The 22,432-nt window shown below is 36.3% G+C and overlaps 5 protein-coding genes and 1 pseudogene across 9 annotated transcripts; 3 read left to right on the top strand and 3 right to left on the bottom strand.

The window, feature by feature from the left end:
- Positions 1–1,485: 1,485 nt before the first annotated feature.
- Positions 1,486–3,122, bottom strand: LOC106413666 (stem-specific protein TSJT1). Of its 3 annotated transcripts, none has more exons than XM_048737738.1 (5): positions 2,697–3,122; positions 2,388–2,628; positions 2,192–2,312; positions 1,814–1,993; positions 1,486–1,596 (listed from the first exon to the last, which is right to left on the bottom strand). In XM_048737738.1, the coding sequence occupies exons 1-4, from the start codon at positions 2,906–2,908 to the stop codon at positions 1,815–1,817; spliced, it is 753 nt and encodes a 250-aa protein (XP_048593695.1). In that variant the 5' UTR covers positions 2,909–3,122; the 3' UTR covers positions 1,486–1,596; position 1,814. The 3 variants fall into 3 exon arrangements, with proteins under 3 accessions (XP_048593695.1, XP_048593696.1, XP_013709851.2); XM_048737739.1 differs by having other exon boundaries at positions 1,486–1,604; positions 1,822–1,993; XM_013854397.3 differs by lacking the exon at positions 1,486–1,596 and having other exon boundaries at positions 1,624–1,993.
- A 1,812-nt stretch (positions 3,123–4,934) lies between these two features.
- On the top strand, positions 4,935–6,704 carry LOC106413669 (E3 ubiquitin-protein ligase RMA3-like). 2 transcript variants are annotated; one of them, XM_013854403.3, is made up of 3 exons: positions 4,935–5,181; positions 5,651–5,726; positions 5,824–6,704. In XM_013854403.3, the coding sequence occupies exon 3, from the start codon at positions 5,839–5,841 to the stop codon at positions 6,523–6,525; it is 687 nt and encodes a 228-aa protein (XP_013709857.2). In that variant the 5' UTR covers positions 4,935–5,181; positions 5,651–5,726; positions 5,824–5,838; the 3' UTR covers positions 6,526–6,704. The 2 variants fall into 2 exon arrangements, with proteins under 2 accessions (XP_013709857.2, XP_013709861.2); XM_013854407.3 differs by lacking the exon at positions 5,651–5,726 and having other exon boundaries at positions 4,959–5,181.
- A 20-nt stretch (positions 6,705–6,724) lies between these two features.
- Positions 6,725–8,493, bottom strand: LOC106413661 (beta-glucuronosyltransferase GlcAT14A-like). Its single transcript, XM_013854393.3, has 4 exons — positions 7,832–8,493; positions 7,599–7,674; positions 7,398–7,513; positions 6,725–7,315 (listed from the first exon to the last, which is right to left on the bottom strand). The coding sequence occupies exons 1-4, from the start codon at positions 8,400–8,402 to the stop codon at positions 6,816–6,818; spliced, it is 1,263 nt and encodes a 420-aa protein (XP_013709847.2). The 5' UTR covers positions 8,403–8,493; the 3' UTR covers positions 6,725–6,815.
- A 2,668-nt stretch (positions 8,494–11,161) lies between these two features.
- On the top strand, positions 11,162–14,137 carry LOC106413659 (proton pump-interactor 1-like). 2 transcript variants are annotated; one of them, XM_013854391.3, is made up of 7 exons: positions 11,162–11,266; positions 11,620–11,976; positions 12,052–12,243; positions 12,326–12,505; positions 12,582–12,776; positions 12,858–13,502; positions 13,575–14,137. In XM_013854391.3, exons 2-7 carry the CDS (start codon positions 11,644–11,646, stop codon positions 13,890–13,892), a joined length of 1,863 nt encoding a protein of 620 aa, XP_013709845.2. In that variant the 5' UTR covers positions 11,162–11,266; positions 11,620–11,643; the 3' UTR covers positions 13,893–14,137. The 2 variants fall into 2 exon arrangements, with proteins under 2 accessions (XP_013709845.2, XP_022545761.2); XM_022690040.2 differs by having other exon boundaries at positions 11,190–11,406.
- Positions 14,138–14,377: 240 nt separating this feature from the next.
- On the top strand, positions 14,378–15,352 carry LOC106413673 (annotated as a pseudogene).
- A 92-nt stretch (positions 15,353–15,444) lies between these two features.
- LOC106361229 (WEB family protein At4g27595, chloroplastic-like) lies at positions 15,445–19,605 on the bottom strand. The gene is made up of 3 exons (XM_048737736.1): positions 19,320–19,605; positions 18,649–18,847; positions 15,445–18,562 (listed from the first exon to the last, which is right to left on the bottom strand). The coding sequence occupies exons 1-3, from the start codon at positions 19,334–19,336 to the stop codon at positions 15,566–15,568; spliced, it is 3,213 nt and encodes a 1,070-aa protein (XP_048593693.1). The 5' UTR covers positions 19,337–19,605; the 3' UTR covers positions 15,445–15,565.
- Between the last annotated feature and the right edge of the window lie 2,827 nt (positions 19,606–22,432).

The following is a 22,432-nucleotide window of genomic DNA, read 5'->3' as shown; positions in this document are numbered from 1 at the left end:
AGAATTTTGTTAGTATAAAATTTAATTGTTAGGAAATATTATATTATATAGTATGTCCATTATGGACAATTCATTTATCAAATTAAAATTATTATATATTCTTTCTTTAAATAAAACCTATGTAATTACCTAATGTGATTAAGATATATATGAAAATTAATAATTTTTAAATAACAAAGATTTGCTAACATTCTGCATATTTTCTATTATTTTTGTTTAATTATTTATTATTAAAATAAATTACATAATTTAAATTAATCATATAATAAAAATTTGTATTTTTTGTATATGTTGTATTTTGAATTTTTTAAAAAGAGTATAAATTGCTAAAACTGTTAAAAGTCTCACATAAACTTTTGTGGTAAATGTTTAAATTGTTTTTCTATAATAAGATACAATGATTATAAAATCATATATAAATAAATAATTTTATTTTAATAATATTCATATCGTTTAAATTAAACTATACATCATATGAAAATACATACTTATATTTTTATATCTACGTTGAACATATATTAAAAAGTTAATATTTTAATTTTGAAATCTTCATTGTTTTTAAAAATGATTATAAATTATTAAACCCACTAAACATTCCACATTAAAAAAAATCGTTGATGTAAAATTTTGTTACACAAATATGCAAATTATCATACAATCATATGAGTAGGAAAATCATATTAATAAATATCCATATTAAAATCATACTATATATCTATGTTAATATTATTTAAATTTAATTATATATCATATACGATATATAAGATTGATTGTTTTGATTTATTTACCCTAAAATGATTGCGATTAAACAAGAGCGATCGTTTGATTTATATGCGCTCGCCAATTTTTATTACATAATAGTAGCTGATTTTTAGTTATCTAATATATAATTATTATTTTATTATTTCATAATATGCAGAAAATACAAAATAAAGAATAAATATAAAATATTTATTTTGTACAAGGTGCGGATCTTAACCTAAGTATGTATTTATTTAATAATTATAAATCGTAAAAAATTTCTAAATCTCATGCCAAAATAAAACAACGAAATGAAAATAAACTGAAAAATCAATATTTATATTGAGTAATAACCAAAATGAAAAAAACGATACAAAAATGAGAAAAATATTGAAGATAGATAGGATTGTCACGCGAACGTACAACTTCTCATATATAACCATAATTAATTTTTAAATTGCTAAATCATGATGTAAAACCGAGATGACATAGTTTCATTATAACCAAATAGTAGGTTTGAGATTATTCGGCCTAAACTGTTAGGTTCTTATGTGATAAGTGATTTCTTTGACTTAAATATTTTTAAAAATGGGATCAGGTCATTAGTAAACAAATTATGTAATTAACAAAGAAAAATTTAAAAAAATTGTTAAGATCAAAATATTAATTCGACCAAGAATATAAATTTTATTTTTTATATGATATTTCTTAAATAATTTTCGTATAATTGCGCAGGTCTTATCCTAGTTTTTTCTTAAGGAAGAAACAAACAGTAGAATATACAGTCATGTTTTATTAGAGATGGTCCATCACAAAAGTAGTCAAGAACCAGAACGGAGAAAGAGAGTGCAACTATTCAGAGACAGGGCCGGCTCAAGAAAATTATGGGCCCCTGGGCAAAATAGTTTTTCAAAAAAAAATTTACATATACTCTATGGATAACATAAAAATTTTGGGCCCCTTTTAAAATTTTTTTTTTGAAAATCAGGCCCCATATTAACACTAATTATGCAAAAAAAAAATTGGGCCCTGGGCCCACGCCCCCCTTGCCCCTATGCCTCAGCCGGCCCTGTTCAGAGAGACCAATTAGCTTCACTTCCTCGACGAGGGATACTGTTAACACGAGAGTACACATCCACCTTGAAGTTGGCACCACACAGAACTCCTTCGCTGTCCACTCTCGGCATCGCCTTGATCTTGTTCATCGGATGCTCAAAGCTCATTAACCCTCCTTCACTGTGGAACATACATCCTGCAATAATCCCCCAAAAATCCATCAAACATTTCATTATTTGTTGAATTTAATAGCTGAATTTAAACTACTATGTTTGGTAAAATACCAAGACCACATCAAGAGTCAGCTATCAACATGATTCATGTCCTAGCCTTTGTTTAAAACATATAAAGAATTGTGTTGTGTGTGTTATACTTAATTACTAAGTATCATTACCTGTAGGAAATGGAGCAAAAGATTTAGCACAACCCTCTTTAATAACATCTAAATCATCTGAGATCACAACAGATCCATCAGCAGCTATTCCCCAAAAGAGCTTCACTCCTCCATCAGATCCCTACAAGAAACAATCCTCAAGTTCTTTCGAAATCACTAACTTCTTATAAATAAATCAAAGTCCTTGTGAGAATACCAGAGCCGTGAAGACAGAACCGGCTTTGCTATCATAAACAACAAAGGCAAAGCTACCATCTAAATCCTTGACGACTTGATCAGCTGGATAAGGACCTCTGTCTCTAAGAGTCCTATAAGCTTCAATCACAAACATGGCCTCGTTCGTTGTCTTGGTGAGACCGTATTGCTTGTTTAGCTGACACAGATTGTTCAAGCTCCCAAAGAAGAGACAGTAGATGTCATCAAATCCACAGAATACTCTGAACACAAAAAAAAAACTGTAAGAGCAGAATTTTGTAACAAGAAGAGAAGGTATATATATGATTACCTTTGGTGGACTGAGAAGGAAGCAGAGGGACGAACGTAAGCTAGAACAGCTGCTTTACCAAAAGACATAGAGAAAGTGTTGAGAGGGTAACGAGATAAGAAACTGTTTAAGGTTTCTTCAGGAAGTTTGGGTTGTTTAGAGCATTTCTCAGATGCTGGACTGTGGAGTTCCTCCGGTGGATGAGCAAACGCCTCATGAAATATAGCCAACATGTTTCTTCACAGGGAGAGGGAAAATAAAAAAAGGTTATAAATATAAGAGAAGAGTATTGTTTCTCTATAATAAGAAACTTTGAAGGAAAAATGCAGAAGCAGAGAATAAAGTGGTTAGGTTTCTTGAGTATTTATACATGTATTATGTCAAAGTGGTGGCTATATGTTTTAATCTAAGTCCGTTGTCTGGTTTTCTTTCTTTTCCTGTGGGAAGAAACTGTTTTGGATGAGCTCACGAGTTTATTACTTCTTATAGTATTACACCACACTTTTGGATATATTATTCGGATAGTCTTACATGAATTATCCAATATGTTATCAAATAATTCATTATCTTTTTTTTACTTGTTTTAGGATATATGTTATCAAATAATTCATTATCTTTTTTGACTTGTTTTATTTTAGGATGATTTTTTAATTAAAATTTGTTGAAGTACTGTGTAGAGTCAAGAATTTGGAACTTGACATATTGGTGCAATGACACAGAGAGAGTGTTGATTGATATGGTTCTTTGGAGTATAGTTTGGACATATTCAAGAATGTTGAAATCTGAAGTGTTGTTGTTGTGTAATTCGGATTAAACAAATCTTTTTAAAAGATTGTTTAAGTGATTCTTAATAAAGTGACAGTTAATCTTGAATCCTTTGTTTTTTATTAGTTTTACCTGCCGTAGATTTTTCATACTGCACTTATGATTTTTCTTTCTGCATTTAGTTAAAAAATAGTTTTTATGTCTTATTATTACGTAACATCTGTGCTAGTGTTTTAGAGTCTTTTTCAAATTCAATCTTTTGATTGTAAATATTAGGCTGTCACGGAAAAGTATCGAGTAAAAAGGATCTTTTACTTCCAGTTCAGTTATTATTTTTAAGTGAAAACTAATCAAAACTCCAGCTGAAAAAGTAAGTGGAAAACAGAGTAAGTTTTACTCTAGATTAGGGCCGGGCAAAAAATTCGGATCCTAAAAACCGAACAGAATCCGATACAAAAAAGTAGTATCGAACCCAAACTGAATCGATTAAATATTTGAACGGGTTCAAAATTTTAGTATCTAAAGAACCAATCCAGATCTGACCCGAACCGAAGTATCTCGGGTACCCGAATGTAACCGAAATAGATTTATATATCTAAATATATTACTTATTTTTAGATTTAATATATATTAAAAGCATCCAAAATATATAAGATACTTTTAAGTTGTCTAAAAGACTTGAAAGTATACATAAATAGTAAAAAGTAAATGTCTAAAATAACTAAAATATATCCAAAGCACCAAAATACTTGAAATATCTATTGATTTTCTATCCAAATATTCAAATAAAACCAATTTATATGTTAATTTTAGGTATTTTGACATATATTATACAAATTTATATGTAATATATTATTTTGTTTTATAGATTTTGAGAAATTTTAAGCATATAATGAATATTAAAAAATTTAAAATAATTTAAATGGGTTATTCGAACTCGAACCGAGTCCGCAAAGATCGGAACCGAATCCGAACCGAAATTTAGAAATACTCGGATGGAACTGAAATCCTTACATCCGAAAACTCAAAATCCGAATAGATCCGAACTGAACCCGAAAGGATATCCGAACGCCTATCCTTATTCTAGATGATAAAAAAAAAATTTAAAAAAAAAATTACTATAAAAATATTTCTTTATCCGTTACCTTCACTCTCCTATGCTTGTCAGTTTGTCAGTCGTAGCCATTGTTTTAGAAAACAATAATGATAGGGTCTGGTTTTGGAATCTTTGCATAGCAGGGGAAAGATAGGTATTGGTGGCCTGGTGGGCCATGAAAAGAAAGATGTCAGTGTTACGGGCAGTTGGTTACGAGATAAGCATTCTCGTACTTTCATGCCTTCTTATCCTTTTTTTTTTGTCAACGTCTTCTTATCTTCTCACCTATATAATTCATAAATATTAATTTAATTTTCTAAAGTAGAAACTGATGTTCTGTGATTGCCCGGACTGCATTATTGCATCACTGCAGTCACTTTCACTGGCACATCTGTTGAATACTCGTGTTAGCTCATTTCACTTATGGGCCTAATGGATCATCTTCTCCCTCCCCCCCTCCCCCCCTGTTGACTCAAATGCTGGACAAACGAAAACAACAATTTAAGTCATCAAATCACCTTTCAGATTTAATCACACAGAACCCTACTCATGCGCCATGTCAAACATTGCGAGTAAACTAAAGCAGGCATGTGACTAATCAGGGAGGTTGTGTTATTATGTATTGATAAAGCCAGCAGCTGGGAGGTTGTCACTTGTCACTCCAAATATGAATTTTTCTCACTATTTCAAAAAGCTTTAGCCATACTAATTAAATCTCTCAACAATTTCTCACGCTCCTTATTTCATGTATTCATCTTATGAGCATGTCCGGTGGATTTTTTAGCAGGTTACAGAGTTTTTAGGTTAATGGGGTCTCCAACATATGTATCTCTCTCTATATGAAATTATGAACATTGGTTTAAGTGTCTTGCACGTTTACAAGTTAATTTTTTTGTGTTGGAAAGTTAATTTAAATATTGGTTCGTTGATTCTCTTGTTGTCGTATCATTGATTCTCTTGAGCTATTCCATTCATCTATTAGTCATCTCTTTCTTTGATTTTGGAAGGAAAAAAAAATTAGGATTGACATTTGGAAGTTAATTTCCCCTTTTACTGATTTTGCTTGGAGTAAGATAATGATGATGATTCTGATCTAGATGCTACCTTATAGCAGGGTTTGTGGTTTCAGCAAATAGGATTCTCCTCAATTGCTGTGGGATTTTACATTTTAGAGACACAAGTCACATCAGGTTTAGTTAATCATAGAGATTGTTTGGGTATTACACCTATGTTACAAGTTGTAATAGGCTCACTTTTTTCATTTAGTTTCCTTCTGTTGATAAACAGAGAACATTGCCTCCTATGGAAGGGAACTTCTTCAGGTCTGATCCTCAACAAGCACATGAAGATGGCTTCTTAGTTAAACAAAACCCTAATCTCATCACAGCTCAACCTAATGAAAGCGGCTGTTTTGATTGTGACATCTGTCTAGACACAGCTCATGATCCTGTCGTCACTCTCTGCGGACACCTTTTCTGCTGGCCTTGCATCTACAAGTGGCTACACGTTAAGCTATCTCCTGTCTTCACTGATCACCATCATAACACCTGCCCTGTCTGCAAATCCAGTGTTACCGTCACCTCATTGGTTCCACTCTATGGAAGAGGCATGTCTTCCACGTTTTCCTCCAAGAAACAAAACTCAGACATACCACGCAGACCCGGTCCATCAACTTTCACTACACAACCATCTCTGTATCCAAGCTTGCGGCATCGAACTCTGTCTCCAATGTTTCATAACCACCGATACTCCCCTCGTGCCTTCACCGCAACTGAATCAACTGACCTTGCCAGTGCGGTAATGATGAGTTTTCTTTACCCGGTGATTGGAATGTTTGGGGACTTGGTCTACACCAGGATCTTCGGAACCTTCACAAACACAGTAGCTCAGCCTTATCAAAACCAGAGGATGATGCAGCATGAGAAGTCTCTTAATAGGGTATCGATATTCCTATTCTTTTGCTTCCTCATTTGCCTTCTCCTCTTCTAGCTCTATCACACTCTCTCTATGTAAATAGCCTGTACAATTCCAAGTCATTGTGGTATAACAAGTATATACAACCATTGCTATCTATAGACTGTATCTTATCTTCATGAACCATATGAACACTACTAGTTGTTGAGTTGTTTGTCTTATATATCAGATAAATTTATAAATGGTTTACTGTATTTTGAGAAGTGTTTCTATATGAAGAAAAGAAGTGAGTTGCTATATTATTCTTGCTTCAAAATTAGTGACAAAATCTCTAACGACAGCATTAAGCTGCAAGCACATTGAGCTTATCTACATTGCCTTTGAGTCAGTTTAGATGACCAAATAAGTCTGCTAACAAGCGCACCTAGCCGGTTTGCACCAGGACCCGGTTTGATCCTCGACGGATCACCAACCCTGGAGCATTTCGGCTCGCCTGCACACCAACCACCAGGCGTGAAGTTTCCGTTACCTCTACCGAGCAGCTCTATATCAATCTTGTCCAGAGCGAGATCATTGTGTCTGAACTTGCGTGCAAACGCAGCTCCGCTTGCAATCATCCTCTTGGTGTCATTGATGTTGAGCGTCCGAGGATGCTGTTTGGGAGGTTTGTCCCACGAGATGTAATGCAGGTCATGGTTGACCACCGTGTTTGAATACTCAGGTGCGTTGCATATCACAGTGTGGAAATATCCTTCTGGTGTAGAGAGGAAGTTGGTGTAGTACATTAGAAGAGTCCGTGGAAGATTGTCCCATCCCCAAATGCAATATTCTATGAAGGACCGTGACAAAACCATCCAAGCAGAACCTAAAAGTTACCATCAAAACATATAGTTTAGTCTCCAAGTTTCATTACCTTGTTACTCAAGTAATGAACACTAGTTACTCACCAGTGAATAGTTTGAATGCAGTAGGCATGGTTCTACGAGGTGTAACCCAATAGACATCTGACTTCTTTGTTGAGTACAGCCCCGGGTCTATGATCAGTGGCTTTGCTCGTTTATCTCTGCCATAAAACCCACAAGAATCATTACTCTTTCAAACACACATCTCAAAGTAGTATAGTACAGAGAAGTTTCAAGAATCATTACTCTTTCCAGCCTAGTTTGCTAGAGTGGTCGATGAAGTTGAGGTTCCGGTCCAGTCCAGCGAATGTATGAATAAGATCTGAAAAAGAACATTAATGGCAAAAATAGTTATTCTTTAAATCGGAATTTCTAAAAGCTGACTTCGGACCTATGAGAGATTATGTGCCTAAGGCCTAGAACTTGCATGATAATAATAATTTAAAAAAAAAAACAGTCTAGAGTTAATATATGTATACCATCTTGAGTCACTAGAGGATAGTCTGAGGCACTGAGATTTATAAACCAATCCCAATCTTTACTCAGCTTCAAGAGAATGGCACATGCATGAAGCGTATTAGCCACCATAGTTGGTCCACGATATGTAACGAGATTAGCCTTTGTGATCATGTAAACATTCCCAACGTCGCTAAAAACAGGATCTTCCCTCACACGTTTAGCTAGCTCAAGCCTCTCTTCAGCAGGAGACTCGAGATCGAGATGAACAACGTATTGATTCCTCGGATGGTACAACGCTCTCAACACTCTCCATAGGCTCTCCAAGTCACCTCTTGACCCTGAAACTAGATAACCAAAGCGAGGAGGACTAGACTGTACTGGAGGAGGATGTTGCTTGATCTTTGACTCAGCGAATGTGACGGTTGTTTCGTTTGTGGTTGGTAGAATATTTGAGGAGAATATGAGTGAGTTAATGGAACGCACGGAAGAGAGGAGACCCATGTTGAAAGATACAGCTGTGAGGAATATGAACATGAGGGAAGCCATAGCTAGAGGGAAGATCCATCTCCTTTCTGAGTTTGAAGACGCCATTGAAGAGCCTATTCATAGGATCTGAAAACGAATGTTTACGTAAAAGAATAAGTCAAATGAAAATAAGCAAATATATTCACAAATGGAGTTTACCCCTTACCTACGCCAAATAAATAAATAGAATTTAGTACGTAATCAGTGATCTATATTGATCAATGAATCAAAAACGACCAAACAAAGTTTTGGATTTGTCTTCATGTCTTGTCTGAATTTCATCGTTAATGAATCTTAACGACGTGATCACAAGTACGAGCCGATCTTTGTAATAATAAAACAAAAAGACATATATACTCGACGAATCAAAACACACATATTAAGAAACGTAACAGATGAGATGATCATGAGCAAACACAAATAAAACCTGGCTTGATTGTCGTGGACGTGACGCAAGAATGCTTAAAAGCTCCGGGCACTTCACTATCCAGGAGGAGCCTGAGATTTATTTGTCTTTGAAGACTTTTATTAATGAAACTGTAAATATAACTCTTCTGTCTAGAAAATACATAAAAGAAAGAGTTATAGTTCTTGTGGACTTCGGTTTTCCACACATATATGTTTTTTAACTCCATTCCCAGAAACGGTGCATTCTCTTTGACTTTTCGTTACAGAGACTTCGATTTTGATTTATTTTTAAGTGCCATACCTAATAAATAGCATTTATTATTTTGGTTTACCATTGGCGAAAAAACAGACGTGTTTAAAGAAAAACAAGCAAAAGCATTGGACGAAACGTGATGGATCGCTGACGTTAATGATTGCATTGTCGAATAAAATGAAAATGGGGTTCTGGAGAAAAATGCGAATAGTCAAACGTGCAATCCATCACTTGATCCATTCTTTTTTTCTTCAAAAAGTGGCACCTGAAGATACGGCTTAGTCATATTATGTATCTTACATGTTGTGTGATTTAACAATGAGTAACGAATCCATTAAGTGGCAAGCCAAGCATGTATGTTGTCACGATGGTCAGTAAACTAATTACTTTTGAAGAGTTTACGAAATAAATAGTTGGTCATAATGAAACTATTATCAAAGTTGGTTGAATAATAATGCTTTTGAAAAAAAACTAATGACTTTAGTTTACTTCGAGTTATGATGTTCACTACTCTGCTAAATTGATCTTTTATGACATTGTTTTTAATGTTTTTCTGTTGTTGTAACTTTTTTACATTATAAATTCACTGTGAATTGGTTCAATAATGTGTTTGTGGATATGCCACTAGTCAGCTTAGAATTATATGAGAAGATTGAGATACTGCTACAAAGTAACAAACCAATCACTTTATATTAGAGTATTATGCTAAACATTTTAAAAAATTTAGATAATATGTTATGAATTTTGTTAGTCTAAAGCTGTTTCAGTGGTATGTCCATGTTGCAACAGTTGCACCAATTCCTCAGCATATCTCTTAAGTTCATCAGCATTGGGTGAATAGAGTAACATATACACTGAAATAAATAATGAGTGCCAAGTGGTCAAGCTTCAGACATATAAACGTTATCTCTCGAGTCTTTATTTTTATTTTTTATTTTTATTTATTCTGAAAAACACTGACTGAGAAATGATTCATGGGATTTTGGAAGTGTTGCATAGGCAAGTGTTGCATAGGCAAAACTCTTACAAGCCGGATCACAAGTTCGCTGGTCTTATGCAACTCTGGTTCGAAGTGTTTTGAGCACACAGTCTAGACATAGTTGATTTCTATGTATAGCTTTTCTTAGGTTTTATTCATTTGTAAATGCTTATTCTTTCACTTCTGATCATACATTTCACATTTCATCAAAAAAAAAAAATTCTTATGATTGACCCGGTGACATAAGAGGAGGATGAGGATGTGAAGATATGGAAGCTTCATGATGACGTGCATGCCATCTCGTCATGAAGTCACTCAGCTGACCATCACTGGTGAATGGGACAACGCCTAATATCAACGAGGTATGGCTTTCAAGATAATCAAGATGAATGAACATAAAATTCCTTAAAAAAGATGAATTAACATATTTTTAATAAGGGTTCTGGATTGTACCAAAGGTATGAAACCGTTTAAGCTAAGTGTAGGTGAAATTAATTAGACTAAACCGGTGTGATGTAGACTTGAGTTTGCTTCTTTCTTTTTAAAAGTCTTCATGTTCACACGGTCACACCACGCGTTTGTGCTGAAGAGAGAGAGAGAGAGAAAGAGAGAGGGGGTACTTAAGGTATTTCAGCTTACGTCTGAACTTGAACTGGTCGTGTACAATGCAAAGAATCTAATCCGCATGACTTGTTGTGAATAAACAGACAGAAGACTCACCACGTTCTCAACGCACCCTAACAACTGTTTCTTTCTTCTCAACCTCTTCCCACTTGTATCTTTTTTTCTTCTCTTTGCTTTTTCTTTTTGTGATGTCATCACACTAGTTCATTTACCTTAAAGTATTATTTTCACATATTTTATAATCTTTTCAATTAAATTTCATGTTTTACTAAACAATATTCTGAAGGAATAATCAAACTCAAGAGATTGAGATAAGCTTTTTTAAAAAAACCTTGATATCTAATCTTTACTGAAAAAGTATAATAGACAAATATGAACAAACAAGTAGAAAACTAGGAATGACCCAATCAAGGGCTGTCAAATTTCAGTAGATATAGAGAGTAAATATTTACCATTTTGGTAAAAAAATATATCTGACTTTAATGGAGAGAGAGAGAGAGGCAATTCATGGGGGGTTATGATAATAAAATAAAAATCTTGGAGATATAATTAGAATTGAGATCCGACCCCAAAGGTTTCTTTTTAGCATACAAAATCCTTTGGCAGGAAAAAGTTACATCAACCCTTTTCTCTCTTCAGATCTCCATCTCTCTCTCCCCTTTCACGGTAACACCTTCTCTCTCTCTCTAATTGAATCTTCGTGTGATGAACACTTATCCGCTTTCGATTGTTTGCTGCTTATAATATTCTTCTTCTCCTTCTCCTTCTCTTTCTGAATCATTTGATCACCTCTCTCATCTATAAAGGTTTGATCTTTCTCTCTGTTTCAATCGATTCGACTCTGCCTTAAAACATTTGCTCTGTTTTGTATGTATATTGAATCTGCTGTTCGTATGATCTGGTCTTTAACCATTAACAAGCTGATTACTTTTGTGAATTAGATCCTTAAAGTTGAATCCTTTTGCATTGGATCCGTTATATTTAACTCAGAATCCTCTGTTTTTTCCTCTCTGCATCAGGATCCTCTGTTTTTTTTGTAGAAGATGGGTGTTGAGGTTGTAAACTTCGGCGGATTTGAGGTTGCTCCAGCTCCTTTCGAAACCAAACCCGAAACCAACGGGAAGGTGGAGCAAGGCAAAGGTGAGCCGCCAAAGAAAGCTGAAGAGAGTAGTAGCAGCAGCAAGATCTCCTCTGATGTACCAAAAGATGCAGCAGAAGAGTGGCCTGCGGCTAAGCAGATCCGCTCTTTCTACTTTGTTAAGTACCGTCATTTCGACGACCCCAAGATCAAAGCTAAGCTTGAGGTTGCTGATAAGGAGCTTGAGAAGCTGAACAAGGCTCGGAGTGTAGTTATTGAAGAGTTGAGAGCTAAGAAGGTAAGCTTCTTTTGCCTACTTAGAAGAAAATGTTGTTGTAGCGTTGACCTTTTTTTTTTCTAATGATGCATTTAGGCGGAGAGATCCAAGTTATTTGACATGTTGGACCCGTTGAAGTCAGAGCGTCAAGGGTTCAACAACAAGTTTGATGAGAAAAGAAAAGAGATGGAACCTTTGCAGCAAGCACTGGGGAAGCTAAGGGGGAATGACGGTGGGAGTTCCCGTGGGCCTGTTATCTGTTCTTCTCAGGAAGAGCTCAACAGTATGGTAAGAATCTAATACTTGTTCTCACTTGAAGTGATCTTCTTTCTATAGTGGTTTTAGTTCTCATTTGGTTGGTGGGTTGTAGATATACAGCTACGAGTACAGGATTCAACATGAAAGCATTCCGTTGACCGAGGAGAAGCAGCTTCTTAAAGAGATCAGGCTGCTTGAAGGGACAAGAGACAAAGTCATTGCTAATGAGGCTATGAGAGCTAAGATCAAAGAAGCTATGGGTCATAAAGATGATATCCAAGGTCAAGTTAAGGTAATAAGAGAAGAGAAGTCATGGTTTTGGAGAGTGTACTCTTGGCTTCTTTGTTTAAATGCCTTTTTAATTGCAGTTAATGGGTGCTGGTTTGGATGGAGTGAAGAAAGAGAGGCAAGCGATTTCCGCAAGGATCAATGAGCTGAGTGAGAAGGTGAAAGCAACTAAAGATGAGATTCAGGTGCTGGAGAATGAGCTCAAGACTGTGACTGAGAAGAGGGACAAAGCTTACTCAAACATTCGTGAGCTTAAGAAGCAAAGCGCTGAGACGGTACAAACACACACATAATACTCAAGAGCATGTTCTTGTGATGGAGAATGGTTTGCGACTCTTTTGTTTGTTTATATACAGAACTCAGGTTTTTACCAAGGCCGTAACGTGTTGAACAAAGCTAGAGAGTTGGCTGCGCAAAGGAACGTAGATGAGCTTGAGGCGCTCTCCAATGCAGAGGTTGAGAAGTTTGTCTCTCTCTGGTGCAGTAAGAAGAACTTCAGAGAGGATTACGAGAAGAGACTCTTGGGGTCACTTGATGCTAGGCAGATGAGCCGAGATGGAAGGATGAGGAACCCTGAAGAGAAGCCTCTTGTTGCTCGAGAGGCACCACAAGCCAAGGCAGCGCCTTCTGTAATAGAGGTTGTCCCTAAAGCTAATAAGGCAAAACAGCAGCAGCCGAAGGAGGAGGAAGTTTCTGCACCTAAACCAGACGCTGCTGCTCCTGTTGCTCAGAAGGCTGAGAAAGCTAAAGATGCAGAGAAAGGAAAGAAGAACGTTGTTGTTGTTGATGATGATGATGAAGAAGAAGAAGAAGTATATGGTCTTGGAAAGCCGCAGAAAGAAGAGGAAGAGGTAGATGAAGCTACGGTGAAAGAGATGAGAAAGCAAGAGGAGATTGCTAAAGCCAAGCTAGCAATGGAAAGGAAAAAAAAGCTGGCAGAGAAAGCTGCTGCTAAAGCTGCCATAAGAGCTAAAAAGGAAGCTGAGAAGAAAGAACAAAAGGTATCATATCAATGAATGCTCTTTGCCTTCTCTCTTTTCCATTATAATAATCTTCTTTTCTGTGTGTTGCAGGAGCGAGAGAAGACGGCCAAGAAGAAGACAGGAGGCAGCAACGCATACGAGGCCATCTCTGAGGAAGTTCCAGAAGCTTCTGAGGCTGAGAAGGAGGAGATTGAAGTTCCAGTGGAGGAGAAACCAAAGAAGGAAAAGAAAGTCTTGAAGGAGAAACCAATAAGGAACAGGATCCGCAATAGAGGAGGACCAGAAACACTCCCGAGACCAATGCTCAAGCGTAAGAAGCAGACTAACTACATGGTTTGGGCTGCTCCAGCTGCTGCTGCTGTTGTGGTACTAATGCTTCTTGTCTTGGGTTACTACTACGTTCTCTAAGATCAAGGGAAGCTGAGTTGCTGTAGTTTGGGATCTTTTTAAAGCTTTCTTTTGAGGATGAGACTCTTTAAACTTATGTCTCATTTATATACTGAGTAGAGACTCTTCCCTTTTAAAATACTTTTTTACATTTCACTTTCCTTGTTGTTTTCTCTTCTGTTGTTGAGGCTTTTAACTTTGAAGTAAGCAAACTCTTTTTGTTAGATCTTATAGCTGTGAGATAGTGTTCTTCTCGATTTTTGATATATTTCTTTTGTCTTCTTACTGTGCTTGCAAATACCAAAAGATGAGATTAGTATAAGATCAACTAAAGCTTTCTTCTTATTCCACCTTTGGAGAGTAATCACTTTTTTTTACAAACTGACACACGGGTCATAGTTTGGACAAGAACTAGTCTTTGCTTGAGGACACGTGAGAAGTGGAGTGATGAGCCACCTGTTCCTCTCTCGACACTAACTCCATTCTCAGGCTCATATATATAATAGAGAGGGAGAGGGACTAATATTTTGATCTCAATGGCGGCTAAGTATTTAGCAAAGAGAGTAACCATAAACATACACAGGACTGCTCCCTCTTCTGCTAATAGAGGAATCATTACCATCACTAGCCCTAGATATTTCTCATCCAATGCTTCTAAGATAAATTGATGCGTATAAGAAGATAAATAAAGAATCATGAAAGTTTTCATATTGTGATATCACTTGGCTCTTCCAAAACATTTACAGGGAAAGGATGGAGGAGAGGAGTCAAAGCAACAGGGAATGGGGACAACTACAGACGGTAAGGCGCCGAATGTGACGATGAATCATGCGGCTGACACATCCAAAGATGGGCTGAAACGAGCAGTAGATGTAGCAAACGAGGAGAGTGGAGATGCTAGCAAGCGGAAGAGTGGATAGAATGATGAAGGAAGTGAAGAGGATGTATCTGTGGGTGATGATGGAACTGTTGAAGGCCAAAACCATTCATCAGGATGAGAATAGTTACCACATAGATAAATTTTATGACGTATATCAAACTTATGTAGAAACCATGAAGAAAGCAAAGTTGTAGTTAGTGACAAACTGTACCTGTGCTGGGGTATATTCTCTCACCAGTCATATAGAGTATAACTTGTTTAATCTTTATATCTAGCAGTTCAAATAGTTTTACATTTCTTAATCTATGTGTTTAGCCAAGTACTCGCGAGTTAGATCCATTACATAATAAGAACATCATAGTCGAACTCTCGTAGACCAAAAAAAAAAAAGAAGATCGAACTCTCATTGAATTTACCCGAGGCGAGCACAACATAGTACATGTGTCTTGACAATACGACAGAAATAAACGTGTGAGAAGGTTTTGGTCCCCATTTATCCGGAGGATAGCTTGATGCTTCAAGCCTTCACCATGCTTCTATGTCCGGTCCAGCCACAAACACAATGAATCTCAACAGATAACAAAACTTGCATAGCTAAAAATGTTCTCACCAGATTACAGAGAATCACTGTTCAAATATGTTTTCTTCTTGCCCCTAGTATACTCTTCAAACATTTAATGAAATTTAGAGAAATAAACCAGAGATCAAGCACCTTAAATTGAATCTGAAGCTATACTCTTCAAAGATTTAAAGACAAATCAACCAAGAAATAATGTTCATTTGCAGTAGAAATGATAATAGTCTCATCTTCCCTCTATTTATGGCTGCTGCTGCTGCTGCTGGTACTCTTCTTCTTCAGTAGATTTCCAAACTTCCGGAGCAAAGGTTTCTTCTTCTTCTGCTCTCGTTCCTTTGAGTGCAGACTCCCGGAATATTCTATATGTTCAGCTGAAGACAAGCCATTGCTTAACTGATCAAAGTTGTCACTGCCTTCTGCTTTCGATTCCTCTTCCTCTTCAGCAAACTCGTGATCCGACTCTCTCTCTGAAGAAGCTTCTCTCTTTTCTATATGGTAGCCTTCCGCTTCCATGGAGTCTTTATCTTTGTCAAGAAGATTCTCTTGCAGCTTTGATAACTCTTCGATTTTCTTGAGATATGCAGCTTCCCTTTCTCTAAGCTCTTCGTTTTCTTGAGTGGAAATGTGGAGTTTGATTTCTGTGGCAGCAACGTTGTCAGATACTTTTGACAACTCTTCAAGCTTCTTATGGTAAGAAGACTCCCTTTCTCTTAACTCTTCATTCTCCTTAACAGCTGACTGTAGTTTGGCTTCTTTCTCAGCTAATATCTCATTTGGCAATGACAACTCCTCAATCTTCTTGATGTATACAGACTCCTTTTCTTTGAGCACCTCGATTTCTTGAATGGTGCTCTGCAGTTTCGTTTCTTTGTTAGTCAAACTCTCATTCAATGCTGACAACTCTTCAATCTTCTTCAGATGAGCAATCTCTGTTCTTTTGAGCTCCTCAGCTTCTTGAGCAATGCTCAATAGTTTGGTTTCTTTGTCAACCAAACTCTCATTCACTGCTGACAACTCTTCAATCTTCTTCAGACAAGCAATCTCTGTCCTTTTAAGCTCATCAGCTTCTTGAACAATGCTTAACAGTTTGGTTTCTTTGTCAACCAAACTCGCATTCGCTGCTGACAAAGTTGCTGACAACTCTTCAATCTTCTTGAGATAATCAAGCTCCCTACCTCTGAGCTCCTCAGCTTCTTGAACAATGCTCAACAGTTTGGTTTCTTTGTCAACCAAGCTTACATTCGCTGCTGACAACTCTTCAATCTTCTTGAGGTAATCAAGCTCCCTCCCTTTGAGCTCATCAGCTTCTTCAACAATGCTCAACAGTTTGGTTTCTTTGTCAGTCAAGCTCACATTCTCTGCTGACAACTCTTCAATCTTCTTGAGATACTCAAGCTCCCTCCCTCTGAGCTCCTCAGCTTCTTGGACACTGCTCAACAGTTTGGTTTCTTTGTCAAGCAAACTTAAATTTGCAGCTGACAACTCCTCAATCTTCTTGAGATAATCAAGTTCCCTCCCTCTGAGCTCCTCCGCTTCTTGAATAATGCTCTGCAGTATTGTCTCTTTATCCACCAAGCTTTCATTTATCTTTGACAACTCATCTCCGAGCTTTTTGTTGTCTGCAGCAGCATTCTCTAGTTCGTTTTCTTTCTCCAACAAACTTTCTTTAACTTTCACACTCTCAGCTTTCACTTCTCCAACTCTTTCCTGCATATCCTTAAGCTCCTCCTCAAGTTCCTCAAGTTTCCTTTTCGCATTGGCTTCTTCTTCTTTTGCTGCCTTCACCTCATTTTCCTTGAGATTAAGCAAATCCTCCACCTTGCTAAGCTCTCCCTGCAGAGAGAACGTTTCATCTTCCGATTTCTTCACACAAGCCATCAAATGAAGTTCTCTCTGTTCCCACTCAGTCTTCGAACTGGCACTCTCATCTTGACTCTTTCCTAAACTATTCTTCAGGCTATCGATTTCGTTTCTTGCATCTTCAAGCATTCTTTCAGACTTCTCATTTGTCTCTTTCGCGGCCAACTTCAAACTCTCAATCTGAGTTCCACAATGTTCAAGCTCTGCTTGACATGTCAAGAGCCTCTCCTTAGCTTCCCTTGCTTCCACAGATACTTCCTGCAACTCCAGAGTTAAGCCTTCCATAGCTTTCTTGGTTTCCTCTTCTTCCTTCCTACAGCTCTCCAGCTCTGTCGCAAGCTCCGTCTTTTCATTCAGTAAGTTCTGAATATGTGATGTTGTAGTCTTTTCATTGTCCAAAGCTTCTTCTTGGGCGGTTGCAAGGTCAGCTTTCACTGACTCAACGAGTTTTTCAAGCTTAGAAGTTTCTTCTTTCAAAGTGCAAACCTGGCGTTGAGATTCCTGAAGATCTTCTTCCTGCCTTGCAATTGTCATCACCATGGACTCAATCTTTTCTTTCAACGCAGCATTGTCCAACTCTGCCTCATGAAGCGCATGACTGTTTTCTCCCAGCTTCTTCATAGCTGAATCTAAAGACTCTGAAGCAGACGTCTTCAACTTATTTGACTCTTCAACTTGTTTTTCAAGTTCATTCTTCAACTCAGCTGCTAAGCTATTAGCACATGATTCAACGATTTTAGCAGCTTCGAGGTCAACGTGGAGCTGCTCAATGCACTCTTCTTGATCCTTCACCTTATTCTCTAAGACGCTAACATTCTCAAGCTCCCCTCTCAGCATCTCAATTTCGGATCTCAGTTTAGACACAACCTCATCTCCTTCAGTAGCCTTCTTCTTTTCCTCAGAACTAACCAATGCCTTTAGCTGACTTAACTCAGCAGAAAGAACCTCCACCTTCTCCGCCTGCATCTCAGCGATCTTGGTCGCTTCCTCTGCGTGACTCAGCGCCTTGTTTTTAGCGTCAGCAGTCATAGCCAACTCTTGTTGAACCCTGTGGAGCTCTTCAGTGGTGGAGAGAAGAGCTGAGATGTCTAAAGCATGCTGGCTTCTTATAGATTCAACCTCTTTCTTCCAAGAGAGATCCTTCTCGTGATGAACCGCTTCAATCTCGGAACTCCCCTGAGCTTCTGCCAGTGCTTCTTTGAGTTTCTCATTGGCTTCTTTGTTTAGCTTCTCAAAGCCTTTGAGATCATCGAGAGCTTTAGCTTTGTCTTTCTTGAGCACTGCTATTTGCTCGTTAGCTTTTCTCAAATCCTCCTGAATCTGTTTCAGTTGGGCTTGTAGCTCAGATCCTTTCCCTAACCGTGACTGCGACTTCTGAAACGCCACTAAAAAAAATTATGATCAGTCTCTATAACACTAGTCTTTATAATGTCAAACGGATGGAGTTTGTTTTGACTTGCCTCAGGTGGAGTAGGGACTCTTGCAGTACGACGATCAGGAGAAGGCTTGGAGTTAACAGATTGTGGGGAACGGTCTAGTGAGAGACGGGTGCTGTGCACAGAAGATGGTGAACTTCCATCGGATTTAGTCACTGATGATTTAGTCAGCCTTGGTGGCGGAGGAGATGGTTTACTACGAGGAGTCTCCATTAAACCGGTTCTACAATAATAGAAAGGTATTAAGTACAATGTCACAATCACATCAATGAGCAAAACTGAAACAAACATCTCTATGGATCTAAATCCATAACTTAAGTAAGTTAAAACAAGTTTCCAACTTGATGGTTTGTATTGCTATGATTAATGATCCATCTCAAATTTAGAGATCTAGTTTATCAATAATCAAATTAAAAAGCATCTTAAAATGAATCCAAACACACATTTTTCCTAAGTACATGGAATGATCTGACAAAGTGAAAGAACATATCAGTAAATGATTTCAGAAGAAAAAAAACAAAGATGTCCAGAGAGAGTAAGTGACCCACATAAGAGAATCTAACAGACACAACAACTACATTTCCGACAAAGGAAACAGAAGACAGCATCTCAGATCCAATTGCCTTTCCCAAGTTAAAACTAGTTTGGTTCTGTAATGAAAATTAAAAATAAAAAGAGAAGGAAAGTTCCCCCACTTGGTTCTGGACGCCATTGTTGTTGTTGTTGTTGTTGTTGGTGAGAAATGTTTGGGGGCAGTTAGATCTCCGGCATTGCAAGTGGGAGAGACTAAACAGAAACACCAGATCGACTAAGGTTTCGTCTTCACTGGGTCTGATTGCTTCTCCACAAAGTCTTCAAATTTTTTTTTTGTAGCAAAATTATTGGTAATGGGGCAGAGTGGTGGTTACCCTCTTCCTCTTCCTCTTCCTCTCTCTCTCTCGTCTTTTTCTTTCATTTTCCCGGTTTCGTTTTTTCAATTAAAAACAAAACAATATGAAATGACAGAAAGGACCATGGTGTAAAGTCTTGCATGTGTATTAATGAAATAAAGCGGTGTGCTGTGTGGACCTAACAAATGTGAATGGACTTTGCTCATAATGTGGGTAAAGCAGAAAAATCTCATATCTCCAGCGATCTGATTTTACAAGTTTAAGATCTACTAGAAAATAACCCGGTTCAATTGCTTAAAAATATATATTATATCTTTGATAAAAGAAAAATAGATAAAATATACATTTAAATAAGATATAAATATAATCAATCTGGTATTAAATATTAAAATAACTATTTAAAAGGGATAACATCAAAGCTTAAATATATAGTTTATATGCTTACATGACATCAAAATACATTTTTAATTATTTTGCATATGGTCTTAGCTTTTATGTATATTTCTCTTTCATGTTTCAAATTGAAAATACCACTTTACTTTTAAATTTATCTCATATATATTATATTATGTTTTATATTTATTATAAAGAACTGATATACTCCCGACTTATTATAGTATTGATGTATGTTTTATATTTATTCTACTCTTTTGCTCGCTACTTATTTTTTGGAAAATTAGGTGAGATGACGCTACAAAAAAGCATAATTGATTGAGTAGCCAATTACTCTAACTTTTTACTGTTTCACATGTCTTTTATATAATATTCATGTATTACCTCTGCTTGAAACCGGAGAAACCTGCTAGAAAAAAATAAAATTAAAAATTACTATTTTGCAAAAATATGTCGTGTATCTTCCAGTTTCACACCCCTTTGAATAGTTTCATTCCAGATTCTCTCCACCGCTTCTCTGATTACAATCCCTTGCTGATTCGCATTCACATTCCAATTTGTGTTGATCCTTGCCGAAAAGACCTGTGTAGTGGCGATCACCTCCATCTATGCAAACGGCACCATCTTCCGTCACCACCGTATGTTCTTCTCTTCTATTTACTGTATCAACAACAAAATCTGTCTCTCTGATACGGTTATATGTATTATCTCCACTGATGTTGCGAGATACAATTACATTTTTTCGCCGTGGATGAAGTTGATCGGAGAAGATAAACAGTGTCTGTTTATTTTGTTCTATTCTATTCGCATATAGAATAGAAATGTAAAACAATATGTGTTATGTTTGTTCTATTCTATTCGCATATGGAATAGAAATGTAAAACAATATGTGTTATGTTTGTTCTATTCCTGTTATGAAATGCGATATATTCTGCTACTCTTCTATTTTATCATGTTCCATTCCATTTGATGATTACTAAAGAGTGTTTTATTTTGTTAAGAAATATAGTTTTTGAACAAGTAAATATCGTGCTATGATCTAGATTGTGTAGTTTAATATTACATAATATAATTTAATTTTACATAATATATGTAATTTTTTAGACTTTGATATTTGGGTTTAGGATTTATATTTGGGTTTAGGGTTTATATTTTGGTTTAGGATTTAGTGAATATAATTTAGGGTTTAGTATTTAGAAGGTGAGGGGATATGGTTGGGGGATCAGCATTAACTTCTTCCATGAAATCATAGATATTTCATCATTTTGTTCCATTCGGGTTTAGTTTATGAAAGATTGGGGTTGACATTGGATTAGGGTTTATATTTCCGTGTAGGGTTTATATTTAGGGTTTAGGAATTAAAGTTTAAGGTATAGTTGGGTACAGTTGGGTCACATTAACCTTTTCCATGAAATCATAGATATTTCATAATTTCACCAATATATACCATGCTATTTATTTTGTTACATTCTATTTGGGTTTATGGTTTATATATGAGTTTAGGGATTAGTGAATATAGTTTAGGGTTTAGTATTTAGAAGATGAGGAGGTATAGTTGGGATCAACATCAACTTCTTCTACGAAATTATAGACATTTCATAATTTTACCAATATATACCATATTATTTATTTTGTTTCATTCTATTTGGGTTTAGAATTTATATTTGGGTTTAGAATTTATATTTGGGTTTAGAGTTATGTATTTGAGTTTAGGGTTTATTGATTAAGGTTTAGGGTTTAGTATTAAGGGGTTGGGGTGGGATTTGGATAATGTTTAGTATATATGGGTTAGATTTGGGATAATGTTTAGTATTAGAGTATGTGAGTGAGGTTAGAAATCTGTTTTATTTCGGTGATGTGGAATAGAACACTGAAACATATGTATGTGGTCATAAATATGTGACGTGATTCCTTATATTCACTCAGATGTGATTTAAATATTAGCCATACCTCAATTTGTTTACGTCATCTAACTTTCTATCTTTCACCGGTTACTTGCACCAACTAAGGGTATTACCGGATCAAATGGGCCTTAAATGTTAGTTACCCAATTACGTCAAAATCAATGCCATTCTCTTAATTTCACTTCAAATTTTGGCTATTTGGCTAATTGACCCTTATTTTTTTGTAACATCAATTTTTTTTTGTTTACTACCATTTTCCAAGTTTTGTAAAACCAAAGGGAAATATTTGTTCCTTCGGATCCATTATTATATTTGGCTGGGGGTTACACCATTTTGTCAAAACTAAATGCTGAATTTATATGTATTTATATAAACTCAAAACTTGTGTTCTAAAAAAAAAACTTGTTATTAGTGGAAAAATAACAAATGCCACACCTCCCCCCCTCCCTCTTGCTTTAGGTCTGCCACCTCTCTTTTCTAATCCTTAGAGCACATGCAACGGCGGTACGTAGCTGGAATCCTTAAAAAAAATTATTATAAAAACATATGAAGTCCACGCTTTTTAAATTTTTGTGCAGGTTTAAGCTGTTAAATTTCTTCCGTAAGAGTTTCGTGGAGTCT

The sequence above is a fragment of the Brassica napus genome, chromosome A8, assembly GCF_020379485.1.
Source record: "Brassica napus cultivar Da-Ae chromosome A8, Da-Ae, whole genome shotgun sequence".
NCBI lineage: Eukaryota > Viridiplantae > Streptophyta > Magnoliopsida > Brassicales > Brassicaceae > Brassica > Brassica napus.
This window is presented reverse-complemented; position numbering and strand designations above follow the sequence as displayed.